At 39.1% G+C, this 13,521-nt stretch overlaps 1 protein-coding gene across 2 annotated transcripts in view; it reads right to left on the reverse strand.

The window, feature by feature from the left end:
- Window positions 1–13,521, reverse strand: part of Dnajc13 (DnaJ heat shock protein family (Hsp40) member C13) — a 106,040-nt gene that overhangs the window by 67,214 nt on the left and 25,305 nt on the right. For both annotated transcript variants that reach the window (XM_027414353.2, XM_035443910.1), the window contains exons 3-12: window positions 9,962–10,037; window positions 9,055–9,204; window positions 8,528–8,569; window positions 4,609–4,809; window positions 2,514–2,720; window positions 2,335–2,430; window positions 1,700–1,791; window positions 620–786; window positions 426–505; window positions 171–340 (exon numbers count right to left, since the gene is read on the reverse strand). In XM_027414353.2, coding sequence (XP_027270154.1) covers window positions 171–340; window positions 426–505; window positions 620–786; window positions 1,700–1,791; window positions 2,335–2,430; window positions 2,514–2,720; window positions 4,609–4,809; window positions 8,528–8,569; window positions 9,055–9,204; window positions 9,962–10,037 — 1,281 coding nt within the window. The remainder of the gene's footprint in view (window positions 1–170; window positions 341–425; window positions 506–619; window positions 787–1,699; window positions 1,792–2,334; window positions 2,431–2,513; window positions 2,721–4,608; window positions 4,810–8,527; window positions 8,570–9,054; window positions 9,205–9,961; window positions 10,038–13,521) is intronic.

Below are 13,521 nucleotides of genomic sequence, written 5' to 3' on the forward strand. Positions count from 1 at the left end.
AACATAAAGGAATAAATTACTCAGCATTTTCTATTTTGAGTTGTTCAAAATCTTTACATAAAGTTAGGTTCAAAATGCACCATAAATTGTTTTTTATAGTCTATGGGAGACCAAACCCAGGGTCCTGGCCATGAAGAAGCAAGCCCTTTCCCACTCTCTGGCTTACTTACTTCGGAAGCTGAGTGAAGGCTAAAAATCCAGCTTTGGAGGCTACAAGCCTCCTCACAGCTTGGAACTGGCTCTCAAGTTCTGCATTTGAAGCAACAACATCTCCTTCTTGGGACAACAATGCTGTTATGGCATTATTGATTAGCTTTTCCTTGTTTTCTGAGAAGAGACCCTAAGTAAAGAAAGAGTAAGTAATTGAGTAAAGTTTCCACCACCAAAGTCAGTTACAATGAATAAGAGTACACAACATGTCTTACATCCTGTGTTACTGCATGCAGAACTCCGCTGTAGGAAATGTTAGCATTGAACCTGAATACAGCATCTGCGAAGTTGCCATCTACAAAGAGATGAAAAGGTTCAAGAGAAGATTTAAAGCTTTGCATTCCCACACTTTTCAAACTACTGTCACATTGGTGGGTGGAAATGCAATTACATTAAAGCAAGTACTTACTAGGAGGTGTGGCTAGGAATCTGAGGTGAAGGCTCTCAACTTCCTCGTCTATAGGCATGCTGAGTAACCCCCATCGCTGACCTTTGTGGGTCGGTGTCATCTTAACACAAACATCTCTGTTACCAGAGGCTCTTACTCCATCCAGCAAGCTTGCTAACAAGGAATCTCTAAGCAAAGTCAAAAGTAAAAAGCTTCAGGTTTTATACTTAAGGGGACTCTGGGTCCGGAATGCAGAACAGTTCTTTCTGCAGGTAATGTGCTAGGGGATATACTGGGGTTCGGTGGGCAGCATGAACAGCAGAGTCCCAGCACAAACTGGCAGTCATAGCAGTCCTTCGCCACACTGCTACTGTATGACCTGGTATCGGTAGATAGCACTCTGGCTTTCACGTTTCTTGGTTTTGCTGTCTAAAGATTATCTACCTTTAATAGCTTTCCTTGGGCCTAACATAAAAATCAGAAAATTTACTCCATTAAAATGAAAAGTTGGATAATCATCATGATCTAGTTTTTATACATTTTGACTACCACAAAATGTTTGTGTCTATTTGCAAAGACCTGATACACTGATCTACTTTTGATTTTAAAGAACAGTCAACAAAGCAGAACCATACAACATGCAGTCTCAAGTTTTCAAGGCTCACCCAAGTTGCTGCATGTACAGGGTCAGTCTGTGCTGCTGAAGAGCCATCATCTACCTACCTTGTGGATACATGACATTCTGGATAGTGACTCAAGCTCATGATACACACACCATCTCTAGTTTTTGGCAATTCTGAAATTTTATCATGAATATAAGTGTTTCTGTGGCCGTGTGTGACAGTTAAGATGGTCAATGTGCTAGTGCCCAGAATCATTGATGGGACAAGGCTCATCAGGATTAGATTAGCTTCTGGATATGCATATGGACACAGATTAGGTTAACTGAGGTCATTTAAAATATGCAGCAATATCATCTCCCAAATTAAATAATTTCAAAGTCTAAATTATAACTTTTGTTTAATTTCTTTGCCCAGCACATACTTTGGTCTCAAAATTATGAATTAAAAAATAGATACACACGTACACACAAACTCCTACCTTTCTGTTGAGGAGTATTTCCGAACCTGCCCTTTTATAAATTCAATAGTAAAAAGTTGTGGGTTTTCTGAGTCACAAACCAATGCAAATACCTAAGAAAAACAAAATTCAAACAAAAAGTTTACCAAAACCCCTAAACATTTAGCTCTATAGTATTTCACTATAAAAACAAGGTATCATTTTTTTCTTATAAAGTCAATATTGAAAAATGTAACCTGCTTATAGTGATAGAATTTAAGGATTGTTTTAAAAGTTTCATATGCAACTATGGAAATAAAAGTTCCATCTTTGTATATTTGGAAGGTAATGTTTATAAATAATGTTATGTTATTGTCCTAAAACTAATAAATACAAAGGTCAATAATTAAATATAACTTATGCCTGTTTCCCATTCACTTCTGTAGATGATTTCTAAGACAGGGGTTCCTGTAGACCAGGCTAGTCTTTCAACTAGATATGTAGTTGAAGCTGGCCTTGAACTCCTCATCCTCCTGTTTCAGCCTCCCAAGTGCTCCCAACCTCCCAAGCGAGCCACCATGCCAGCCTATTTCTCATTCTTTAGAAATGATATTAAAACAGAAATTTAGTCAACTTTATCAGTAGGAAGCTAGCCCATTCAAGGAAAGAAGGCTTACCTCTCCCAAGGGCTTCAAGGTTGCAATGTTATAGGTTGCTGGATCTCGTTCTACTAAACATGTTTCTGTGACTGCTAGAACTCTTTTCACGGGTTCCTTCAAACAGTAAAATGGAAATATATTAAAGAAAGTTGTCAAAACTTATGAACAAATTTTTATGTTCAACACTTAGCTCTTACCGAATGTCTAGGAGATATTTTTTGGACCACAAACTCTGCCAAGGATGTGATAGACTCATCAGTGCTGTATTTTCCAAATCGGAGATTCAAATATTGCTCAAATTCTAAAGGCTCTTTCCTGATCCGCAGTGATATGCCTATGTAGTTGCCGGCGTGCTCTATTGCACTTTTGATGATCTCTTCTCTTTGCTCTGATGCAAATAAATGCTGCACAGATTTTGAAATTTCTAAGTCAGGATTCAAAAACTAAAACAGGACCATATTCACTCAGCACACATGAAAGAGATTAATGTAACAAGTCTAAGAAAAAGGCAACAGAACTTATTGGGGTAAATAGACAGTGTATTGTAGTTAAAAACAAACACTACAATACAAAGCCTTAAACCAACTCAGCTAATAGACGTTACTCCATAACTTCTCAGACTCTGGTTATCACCATTTGTACTAAATTAACATGCTACCTTCCAAGGAAGCACTCAAGCCTGTGGAGATAGGTGGGACTATGGGGTAGGAGACCCCGTTTCAATCAAGGCAGCTCTGAGTTGAACTGTTTAAGACAGTGATTTTCTTACAAAATTATGTTAAATATTTGAATGCTTATCATTATTGGACATTGTTGCTATAAACCAACTGTCAAGGCAATATAAAGAATGTCCCATCAGTTTGGCCTTATTGCTCCACCATATGGCCTAGCTGAGTAACTGTGACAGGTTGTCACTTGACTATATTAGGCACATTTCCCACCAAGAAGTCAATCATAGCAAATGCCTGTAGTCTAAGGAAGAGGCAGCCTTTGGGAAGGATACTTTAAAATGAGAGGAAACATTCTTTTTCCTTTGGACTTTCATGTTTTATATCTATAGTGAGATATAACAAAATATTCACCCCATTCCTAGACTAGAGAAACCTGGACAGTATCCATCAAACACAAAAAGCCTGATATAGAAAAGGGCTGCCAGCACATTACGTTATAAACCAGATTATTTGTATGCCCATTATTCTGCCTGCTTTCCTTTTGCTACCATCTACCCTCTTATGTATCTCAGTGACCTGGCACTGCCTTTGCTCTGCTATCTTAGGGATGGTATTTTATCCAAAGAACACTAAATTTTGGGACATTGTTTCTGTCCACTAAGAGGCTACAGGAACTAAGACTGTCAAGGAAACATGCAGTTAGGCCTCTCCAATTACAGGTACTAGTGATTACATGTGAGGTTATAGGCTTAAATTTTATTAAAGAAGGCAAGATTCTGCAAAGATGGTCCTATCCAAACAGAACAGCTTGCATTTGTGGCTAACAGACAGGATTTCAGTACCGTAAGCAGTGTTTGATGTTTCCCTGTTTCTTCATAACTCAAAATTACAAGACAAAACCATGCGCCAGGCCCCAGACTTCAAGTGCCAATACACATTCATGTTTCTTATTACAAACGGCTCAACAGAGGACAGAATTCCCTATAACTAAGGGATTTCTAAATAACATTTTTCAAAGAAAGCTTAGAAACTTTCAGGTATGACAGGATGATGATAACTACAGCACCATTTATTGCTAAGCAATGCATATCAGTGCGAGAAGGCGCACGTGCATGCACACAGACAAATGCATATACGTATTCCACCTAATGTGCATGTCATTCTCCTCATTTTAGACAGAAAACAGATTCAACCTTAGATGTCTCTGACACCACAGCCTGCCAGACTCTTGATACCACACTTCCTCCCACAAGATACATGAGTTACACAATGAAGTGAGAAAACAGTATTTTCTTCTAATATTTATATAGTCATGTGTGTCCAAGTGTATGTGGAGGCCAGAGGACAACCTCAGGTGTTGCTCCTCAAGCACTGTCCACCTCCTCCCCACCCTACCCCTCATCCCAGACAGGAATTCACCAAGTAGTATAGAACTGACTAACCACCAAGATCCAGCCTGTCTGTCTCTCCAGTGCTGGGACAGATGTACTGCCATACAGCTATAATTTTAAACTGTTCTCTGAAGACCCATCTCAGGTCCTCAAGTACTTCACCAACTGAGTTATCTTTCAAGAGTCCAAGTACACCCTTTTGAAAATGTCTTTTTATAAATACTACTTACCAATCTACTAAATCCTCCATAAAGTATACAAAATCCTCCTTGATAATCAGAAAGATCTACGAAGCCTTCAATATTCCTATAGTCATAGGAACACAGAACTCTGTTGGTTACAGGATTTATTTGGTCAAAGCCTCCAGGAGTTACTTCCAGAATCACAGGTTTCCTTGTATCACTCCAGTGGTGCTTATAGCAGTTATATCTCTAGAGAGAAGCACAGCATTACCTTCAGGGTCAAATGTAAGCACGCCATAGAACAAAGTTACATTGACTATGTAGTCTCTGCTGAAAGACCAAAAATCCAAGCACTCTAAGTTTTAACAGCTACTATCCAAACTGTAAGGTTGTTAATTTTAGCTAGGGAGAGGGAGAAGAGGATAGGACTGTTTATTTCATTAAGAATGTTCTTTCTAACTGAAAACATTATATTCCTCCTTAATTAGCCAAGACCTAGGTTTACACTATGTTGTGAAAGATTTTTAAACTACCTTATATAGCGCTAAGTGGAAAGAGGAAATCCAGCTGGCAAAAGGATGTGTCTATAGTCCCAGCCACTCAGAGGATAAGGCAGGAGACTAGCTTGGGCCCAGGAGTTCCAGGGCAGCAGAAGCAACACAACCAGATCCTGTTTCAAAAATCAACAAAGCAAACAACAATAACAAAAACAGAAACTACCTACAAACCACACACAACACAAAGCTCATCCCAAAAGGAGCTCCTAAAATCACACATAGCATATAGCCATGTCCTAAAAGGAAATCTTATAATCACACACAACAGAGCCATACTCCAAAAACAGCCCTAAAAAATCACACATAACATATAGCCACACCCCAAAAGACCCTAAAGTCACATATAGCATAAAACCATACACCAAAAGGAGACCCTAAAAATCACACCTAATCTACAGCCACACCCCAAAAGGAGACCCTCAACAGAAAGAAAAATCTATTCTGAATGAGTTTTCTAAGGAAAAAGATTTGACTTTTGATTAAGTTCAATTTCTGGGAAAGTCACAGTATTACATTTAAACACTCTGTGTTGGCCTAGGTACATTAACATATAATTTATCTATATCCCAAAAATTTCTGAAGTCAAAATTCTACCAGTGGGATGACTTCTATGATTTCCTAATCACACCACTGAAAGGTTACTGCTGAGTTCTGATCACAATAGAAAGCAAAGTGTCCCAGGGATGCGGAGATCTCTTGCAAATCAGAGTAGCTGTGCATCAGATGAGCAGCATGATCAATATTCTTTTACAGTTTAGCTTTTTCTTTTTATGTTTTTATTATTTAAGCAACATATGTTAAGACATTTCTCAACAAAATTTGTTTTTGTAGTTCTTCTTCCCCTACTTCTAGTTTCATTCTTCAGAAAATGTTTAGTGAAGGTTACTAAACAAAATGATGTGGACCAGAAGAAAATAACTGTAAGTTAAATGAAGTGGGAGACAGAAAGGGCTGACACCGTGTGAAATGAATATCCTTCTCTACACCCCAACACCAGAGTTTCCTATCCATCTGGATGAGAAGGCACCACACCATTCTCAAAGATAACTGGCTAGCTGCTCAAGAACACTATATTTGATACCAAGAGAAATTCTCCTGCTGCAGTCATGAACACTTCACTGGCATCCACCAACAACTCAACATCATCACAGGACCAGCTAACACCTATGTCCTCAGCAAACTGTTCTATAGCTTCACACACAGAACAGTTCCATAAAAAGAATTCTTCAGAAAAGATAAAAGGATCCAGATCACGGAGGAAGATAGGAGCCTGATGGGCAGGTCACTGCCATACCCTCCATCAGGATGGACAGTGAGAGTACTGAGTGTGTGGTGCTTTTCTTTTCCTACATGTATGCACTCATGTGCAGGATGTATTATTGAGGAGTAGGCGCATGCATGTGTGTATGCGTGTGGAGGTCAAAGGTCAACACTGGGTGTCTTTATCTCTGTCTATCTTATTTGTGACAGGGACTCTCAATGAACCTGGAGTTTACTAACTGGCTAGACTGCTGATCAGTAATCTCCAGGAAGCCCCTTATCTTTACCTCCCAGTTCTGGGATTACAGGTATGTACCTGGCTTAGCTTTTCATGTATTGGGGAAGGGGCGGGTTCTGAACTCAGGTCCTCAGGCTTGCATAGCAAGTACTTTATCCAATGAACCATCTTCCCGGAACAGTGGTGCTTTTCAATTAGGTTTGCTAATACACCCAAACCCACTCTACAGGATATTCTCCATTTCTCTCAACTGATAGCAGCTGCTGATGGAAAAATATCATTATCTCTAAGAATTACTGTTGAAGCCAAGCCTAAAGGACTTTGAAAGACCATAATTTAGAGTATAGCAAAGGTAACAACAGGACTCACAACCAAATTCAACTTATATAATCACCACTTAGCCCAGCATTTGAAGTGAGCCCCCACCATACTCTGGGGAGGTACATTCTCTAGTAATACTGTTGTTACCTCTAAGTTTGACAGCTAGTAAGTGACTGGAGTCAACAGATACAAAGGGAAGGTTATAGACCAATTTCAGGAGCAGCTGTCATCCAAAGGGAGACATAGAACATGCACCTGAGATAATTAAGATATGCACACCAAGTTGTGATTTACAGAACCCCGACAGAAGCTCCTCAGTGACAATAAACAAGTAGCTTGTCAGCTGACATGAATATTTGAAATGGCTCCTGGGCGGCCAGCCAAAGGCTAGCACTGAAATAAGCGAGGCTCTGGGAGCTTACACCAACAGAAAATGCCCACAGAAAGAAGCAGAGATTGAGAGGAGGGCCGGTTCTGCCAGCACATTAGAATCTACTCTAACTTCAAAAGAGTGCTAGAAGAGGTTTTATTTTTCCCATTAGGAAAGTAGAAACAGCCAGGCAGAGGTGCAGGCCTGTAATGCTCATTACCTGGAAGGCTGAGACCGGAGATAGTCTGCCTGGGCTACCAAGGGAGTTGAAGGTCATCTGTGAGCAATTTAATTAGACCCTGTCTCTAATTTTAAAAACTGAAGACAGCAGATGGAGTTCAGTGTGGAGAGGGCCTTAAGTTTAATCTCCAGCACCAGAAAACAAAAAGAGCAAATAAAGGTAAAACCCAATCATGGGTAAGAAATTTAATATTTCATGAGAAAAACCCCAAAATCCTCATCCCTTCTCCCCAAAGTCTCTGGTTTAATTTAAGTTCTGCGGTGACAGGGTAGAGAAGCCTGGCTGGGAAAGTCTGGACTCTAAGCATCATGACTTTTCCTAAAGCTGCTAGCAACATGCTGAGTTTTCAGACCCAATGCAGGAGCATGCAGAAACACAGCACTGAACCTCACAGACCTCAAACCTTCAATAAACAAACTGCTATAAGTTCTAACAGCACTGCCCCAGCATGGCGAGGACTGGTGTCACTGTTTGGGGCTCTGTAAGAAGCACCCGAATGGCTACACTGCTTGGAGATTTATTTTGTGTGTCTTGCCTGCATGTGAGCCTGTGAACCACGAGTGCATCTGGTACTGGCAGAGTTCAGAATCAGGTTACTGGATCCCTTGGAACTTGGAACTGGAGTTTCAGATGTTTGTGAGCTGCTGTGTGTGTGCTAGGAAAAAAACCCAGGTTCTCTGCAAGAGCAACAGGCACTCAACTGCTGAGCCAGCTCTCTAGCCCCTACACCATTTGTAATGCTATGGCTTTTGAGTGTATGATTTTTTTCTTATGTGACAAAAATAAGTCTGACATCTGTTTCTTGATATCTGAGGTTCCTGCTAAACTACAATTCATCTCTTTCTCATGTTAGGAGGCATTAAAGTTGTATTTCCCTTGGGCTTTACTGTAACAGGAACACACAAGTTGTGGAATGATTTCTACAATGAAGGCAACATTTACTCATGTAAAAATACACACTGATAAATGTTAAATCTTACCCTTCCTGTGATTTTTCCCTCTGCAAAGTCAGTTCTAAATCTCTGTAAGAGAAAACACAGGTAAGGAAGGCTCATGAGTCAGCCCCTTCCACCCCAAACAGATAAAAGCCACAACTCAGTAATTATGATCCTAAACATGTTATGAAATTTATAGTTTCAGGTTAGTTGATAACAATTGTGGGGTTTATTGACAAGCAATGCTTTGTCTTACATATACATTTCAAAAGACTAAGACACTACTAAATATAAAGGATTTCCAAGTTTTGTTTTTGTTTGTTTTAACGGCAAAGACAAAGTTTCAGTGTCAAGTCAAAGGTCAATAAAAAGCAGAGGAATGAGCACAGGGTTAGACAGCAGAGTGGGCACAGGCTCAGAGAGCAGAGTGGGCACAGACAGGCTCAGACAGCAGAGTGGGCACAGACAGGCTCAGAGAGCAGAGTGGGTACAGGGAAGAACTCAGGAATTAATGTAGCCACTTCACTTCTAGAAGTGGAGAGAGACCTAGCTTGTGGCATGGGTCTTCTCACCAAAGCTTCGGTAAGCAGCTCTGTTCTATGCTCTGTAGAAAACTTCAATGTTTCTGACTTTTTCCCACTGCCTTTACGAAATGTGAGGTTGAACTCTGTTCCTTGTCCTTTCCCAACAGGGCTGATGCTGCAAATGTCTCCATAAGGCCACTGGCAAAAAGAAAGGAAGACTTTAACTTTTGCTCTGAGATAATTAGATACAAAGTTTGTTTTCATTTCATTCATTACATATTCACTGCTTAAAAGAACATTTTATGAATACCGGAGGTTGAGGAGTGAGGAGTGGTGTCTACAGCAATTCCACAATTTAAGTTCTCTTAAAGGTTTTTAATTATCAGAGACAACAAAAAAATCTGTATTGTGGCTTTAATGCTATTAATATGAAGCAATTTAAGTAAGTGAAAAGAATTAACAAATAAGATTTGATGATTGTACTCATAAAACATTTAGAATTAGAAAAACTTAGAATTAGAAAAATTTAGAATTAAAATTTAGAATTAGAAAAAGCCAGACTATCTCTAAGCATGTTTACTTACCATTTTTTCAATTACTCTTGCCTTTACAAACAATTCATTCTAGTTCTTTGGCAAGTCTGTGAACACTATTATTTGTGACATAACTAATATGCTTGAGTAATAACAACAACTTTAGAAATGGACTAATTTTATAGAAGAGATGGCTAGAAGCTTGAAAGAGTAACATATAAAAGTCATTCCTTTGAAGGCCTAGAAAGCATGTGCGCGCACGCGCCACACACACATACACACACCCCTTCTTTCTTCTAGTCCTGAACACAAAGCATATGCAAAACTTATCTTCAGACTGACAGTTCTCTCCTGAAGTACTGGTTTCAGCAGCTAAAATGGGCTGTAGGCTTTTAACCCCTAACAGCTTCTAACATAATTACCTGATTTGTTACTTCTAAGGTATTGGGATTATATGTAGTAACTGCATGGGTTCCAACTGAAAAGACTCGCTTATACCTGCAAGGAAAGACAAGCTTACATTTAGTTTTAAACAACAAAATATTTTAGGAAAATACATGATACTAACACAAAATGAACATTTCAATAAACAGAAATGTGTTGGCTGATCAATGGTGTATAGTTTTTACTTTTATGTTTTCATATTTAATGTCCTAGAATGCTATCAGAACTAAAAGCCACCCACCACTTATTTTAGGCAGAACTATTAATGTAGGAAATAAGCATAGAAAATATGATCTCTGTACAAATGCAGTGATGTTAGCACAAATTAAGTTGGTAAGGCACCAGCCAAGGATGCTGAAAGAATTCTAAACAGGACGTTTTTCTTTGAACAAGACATTGCACATGGCTAATTCTTTCCAAGTATCCTTTCATCAAAACCACAATGGGAAGGAGGGAAAGCTATGGCCTGCAACTGCTCAATACAGCACATAAGGGAACGTTAACTCCTACTTAAGCAATGTTGTGTTTCTGTGCTGCAACTTTAAACACACAGGAAGCAATTTTTCACTTCTCACTTTATTGCTTTTACTAAAAGTAACATACCCAAACAAGAAAAACCATCTGAATTACCAGTAATTCTGATTAAAAGGAGCTCATACTGATGATAAAAGTAGAAAGTTAACTAAAAAACATTTACAAACAAAGACAACTCTTTAGATATAAAACATTAAAATGAGCAAAACATTATCTAGAGTAAGATGTAAGAAAAAATAAGAAAAATGTAAGAAAAAAACTAGGAACAAAAAATTTACTGCCATAGATACAGAATTAAGAAAAAACTCTAATAGTCTATGCAAATAAATTTCAAAATTAAGAACAATCACCACACAGAACTTCAGAAAGCTGTGAAAAATGACAATATCCAGAACACCAGACTCAGCAGTCTCCAGAGTGAAGAAACTGGCAACACCCATGCTGTAAAAACCGTAGGCAAGAGTATTGGCAGCATCTGACTCTATTTTTAAAATAAGAACGAATAATAACCAGGCAGTTTCTAAAGATCAAGGAAAATGGTTCACTTCAGAGAAACAAATTTCAATTAGAAAAACAAACTATTCATGACTGATTATAACTACGAAACGTTTGTATTCAGTGGTATTTTAATTATAAAATACTTTCCAGTATATTAACCAAAAGCTACTACTAGACTCAAGAGAATCACATCATGCTTCCATTAAAGACAGGGTAGCCAGCTGCACTGATAATAGCCTATAATATATGGAGTGCTCTTAGCTACCCTCCAGAACCTGAGAATGAAACACCATTGCTGAAGACATCATATACTTGAGCCATAGAACATGGAAATAGCAAGCTTGTACAGACTCGGAACCTTCATTCCTACTGGCTAGCTTTCATAGTGTTTGGAGGTGCCATACATACTGTCAGAGGACAAAAGTAATCATCAGTCTTACCCAGCTATGAACAGTGGGAGCTATAATGATGACTGGCCCAACAAGAAATGTCCACTGGTGTAAGAGTGGTATAATTGTGACGGGGGTAACCAACTACTTTCTGATTGGATTTAAGACCTACTCCACAACATGAAACCCATACCTGCACCATTGTCAGTCCCAGAACCTGGGACTACACAAGTCATAGCCCCTAAGGGAGAACCTGTTACTATTATTCTACTAAATGGGCATAGTACTAACCTTATTCTTTAATGAGTTATTTTTATACCCATAGATTAGATTAGTTCATCTCTCAACCCTCCTCAGAGAAGAGTCTATTTGAAAAAGATGGTGATTAACACACCGTGACCCACAAATGGTTACAGTGCTGAGTGTGGAATGTTCAGCCCTAAATGACACATCAATATCTACATCAAACCCCCTTATCCCAAGGCTCGGGGATCACTGTGGAATAGGGGTGGAAAAAATGTAAGATGGGAAATGACTACAAGGAAATTGTCTTTCAGACACAACAGGTCAGCATGAACTCACAAGAATTGTGACATGTACAAAACCTGGGGAAGGTCAAGCCATACCAAATCCTAACACAGAGAGGAGAGATGGGCATACAGTGCCACCCCAACAAAGAAATTAGTGCCAATTAATAAGCTGCTGGGAAAGGGAAGTTTAAGAGTATAGACCCTGGTAAGTCAACCACACTTCAATGGAAGGCCTTATGTCCAAGAATGTATGAGCAACATAAATGGAATATAATGGGTATTAAAAACAAACAAAAACCATGAGAGATCAGAAATATTTGTTTCCTTATGGCACATTTTTCCTAGTCAGCATATTATATAACAATAATGCCAATATTACTTCCACATGGACAAAAGATTTGATAGGATGTGAATTTTTTTATCACAGATAAAATTCATACTATATTTCCCCCCAATGTTTTAAAGTCTAAAATAGTACAAAAAACTGCAGAACACATTTCTCCCTAAGGTGAAGTAAAGGTCAGGTGACAGGTGAAGTAAGCAGGACTTACCTACATAGCTAGTCTACAATTTCACAGAATTAGTCAATTAATGGGAACTAAAGCAAAGAAATACAAGGCACCTAAAATTGTTATTTGACCTGAAATATAAAATGAAATTAAACAGTCAATACAAATTAATTCATAAATCCTATTTTCTAGAATCACCTGTGAGAGTGAAAAACCAGAATCTTTATAATCCAGAAATAAGATATCAGGGCCAGAGAGGAGGCTATGGTTGGGTAGGTGGCTATGGCTGGGTAGGCGGCTATGGTTGGGGAGATGGCTATGGCTGGGGAAGGCAGCTATCATTGGGGAGGTGGCTATAGTTAGGGAGGTGGCTATGGTTGGGTAGGCGGCTATGGCTGGGGAGGCGGCTATGGTCAAGCGCGTGGGTGGTCAAGTGCTTGCCATGTGAGCACTGAGGAGTTTGGATCCCAGTGAGTGTTGGCAGCCTGCTTCTAAGTCCAGCCTTGGAAGACAAAGACTAAGGATCTGCAGAGCAAGCTGGCTAGGGAGACAACATCTGGTTCTGGTTTTGACTGGGAGACCCTGGTCACTGAATAAGAACATTGGAGGCTGATTTCTAATATCAACCTTGGGCCTCCACGTGAACACAGGCATGCACACACACTTAAAACTGAATATATTAAAAATGTTCAATATATATTCTATTTTCTCTCTATATATATCTCTATATGTATATACACACACATATACATACTCTTTTCTCATCCTTCCTACCACACCAAGCCCCTTCTAACATCTGCATTAATTTTTAACTGGTGGTAGTACTTATTCCTATATTTTATGTGTCATGTGATGCTTCAATGCTGTGTACACTGAGCAAAGCTCAAACCAGAATAATAATATCTATCTTCTTGACAAATCTTTCTGGTTGTTTGAAATACATCACTGTTACCGTGAGACATGTCACTCTGCTACATCTCACCACAACCTTGGAGGAAGGAGTGCAAGTCCAGAGCCTCATGTGTACAACATGCTCTACACTGATGTCTCACTCCTAAGCACCCACTGATGGACCATT

The sequence above is a fragment of the Cricetulus griseus genome, chromosome 4 (genome assembly GCF_003668045.3).
Source record: "Cricetulus griseus strain 17A/GY chromosome 4, alternate assembly CriGri-PICRH-1.0, whole genome shotgun sequence".
In the NCBI taxonomy this organism is placed as follows: Eukaryota; Metazoa; Chordata; class Mammalia; order Rodentia; family Cricetidae; genus Cricetulus; species Cricetulus griseus.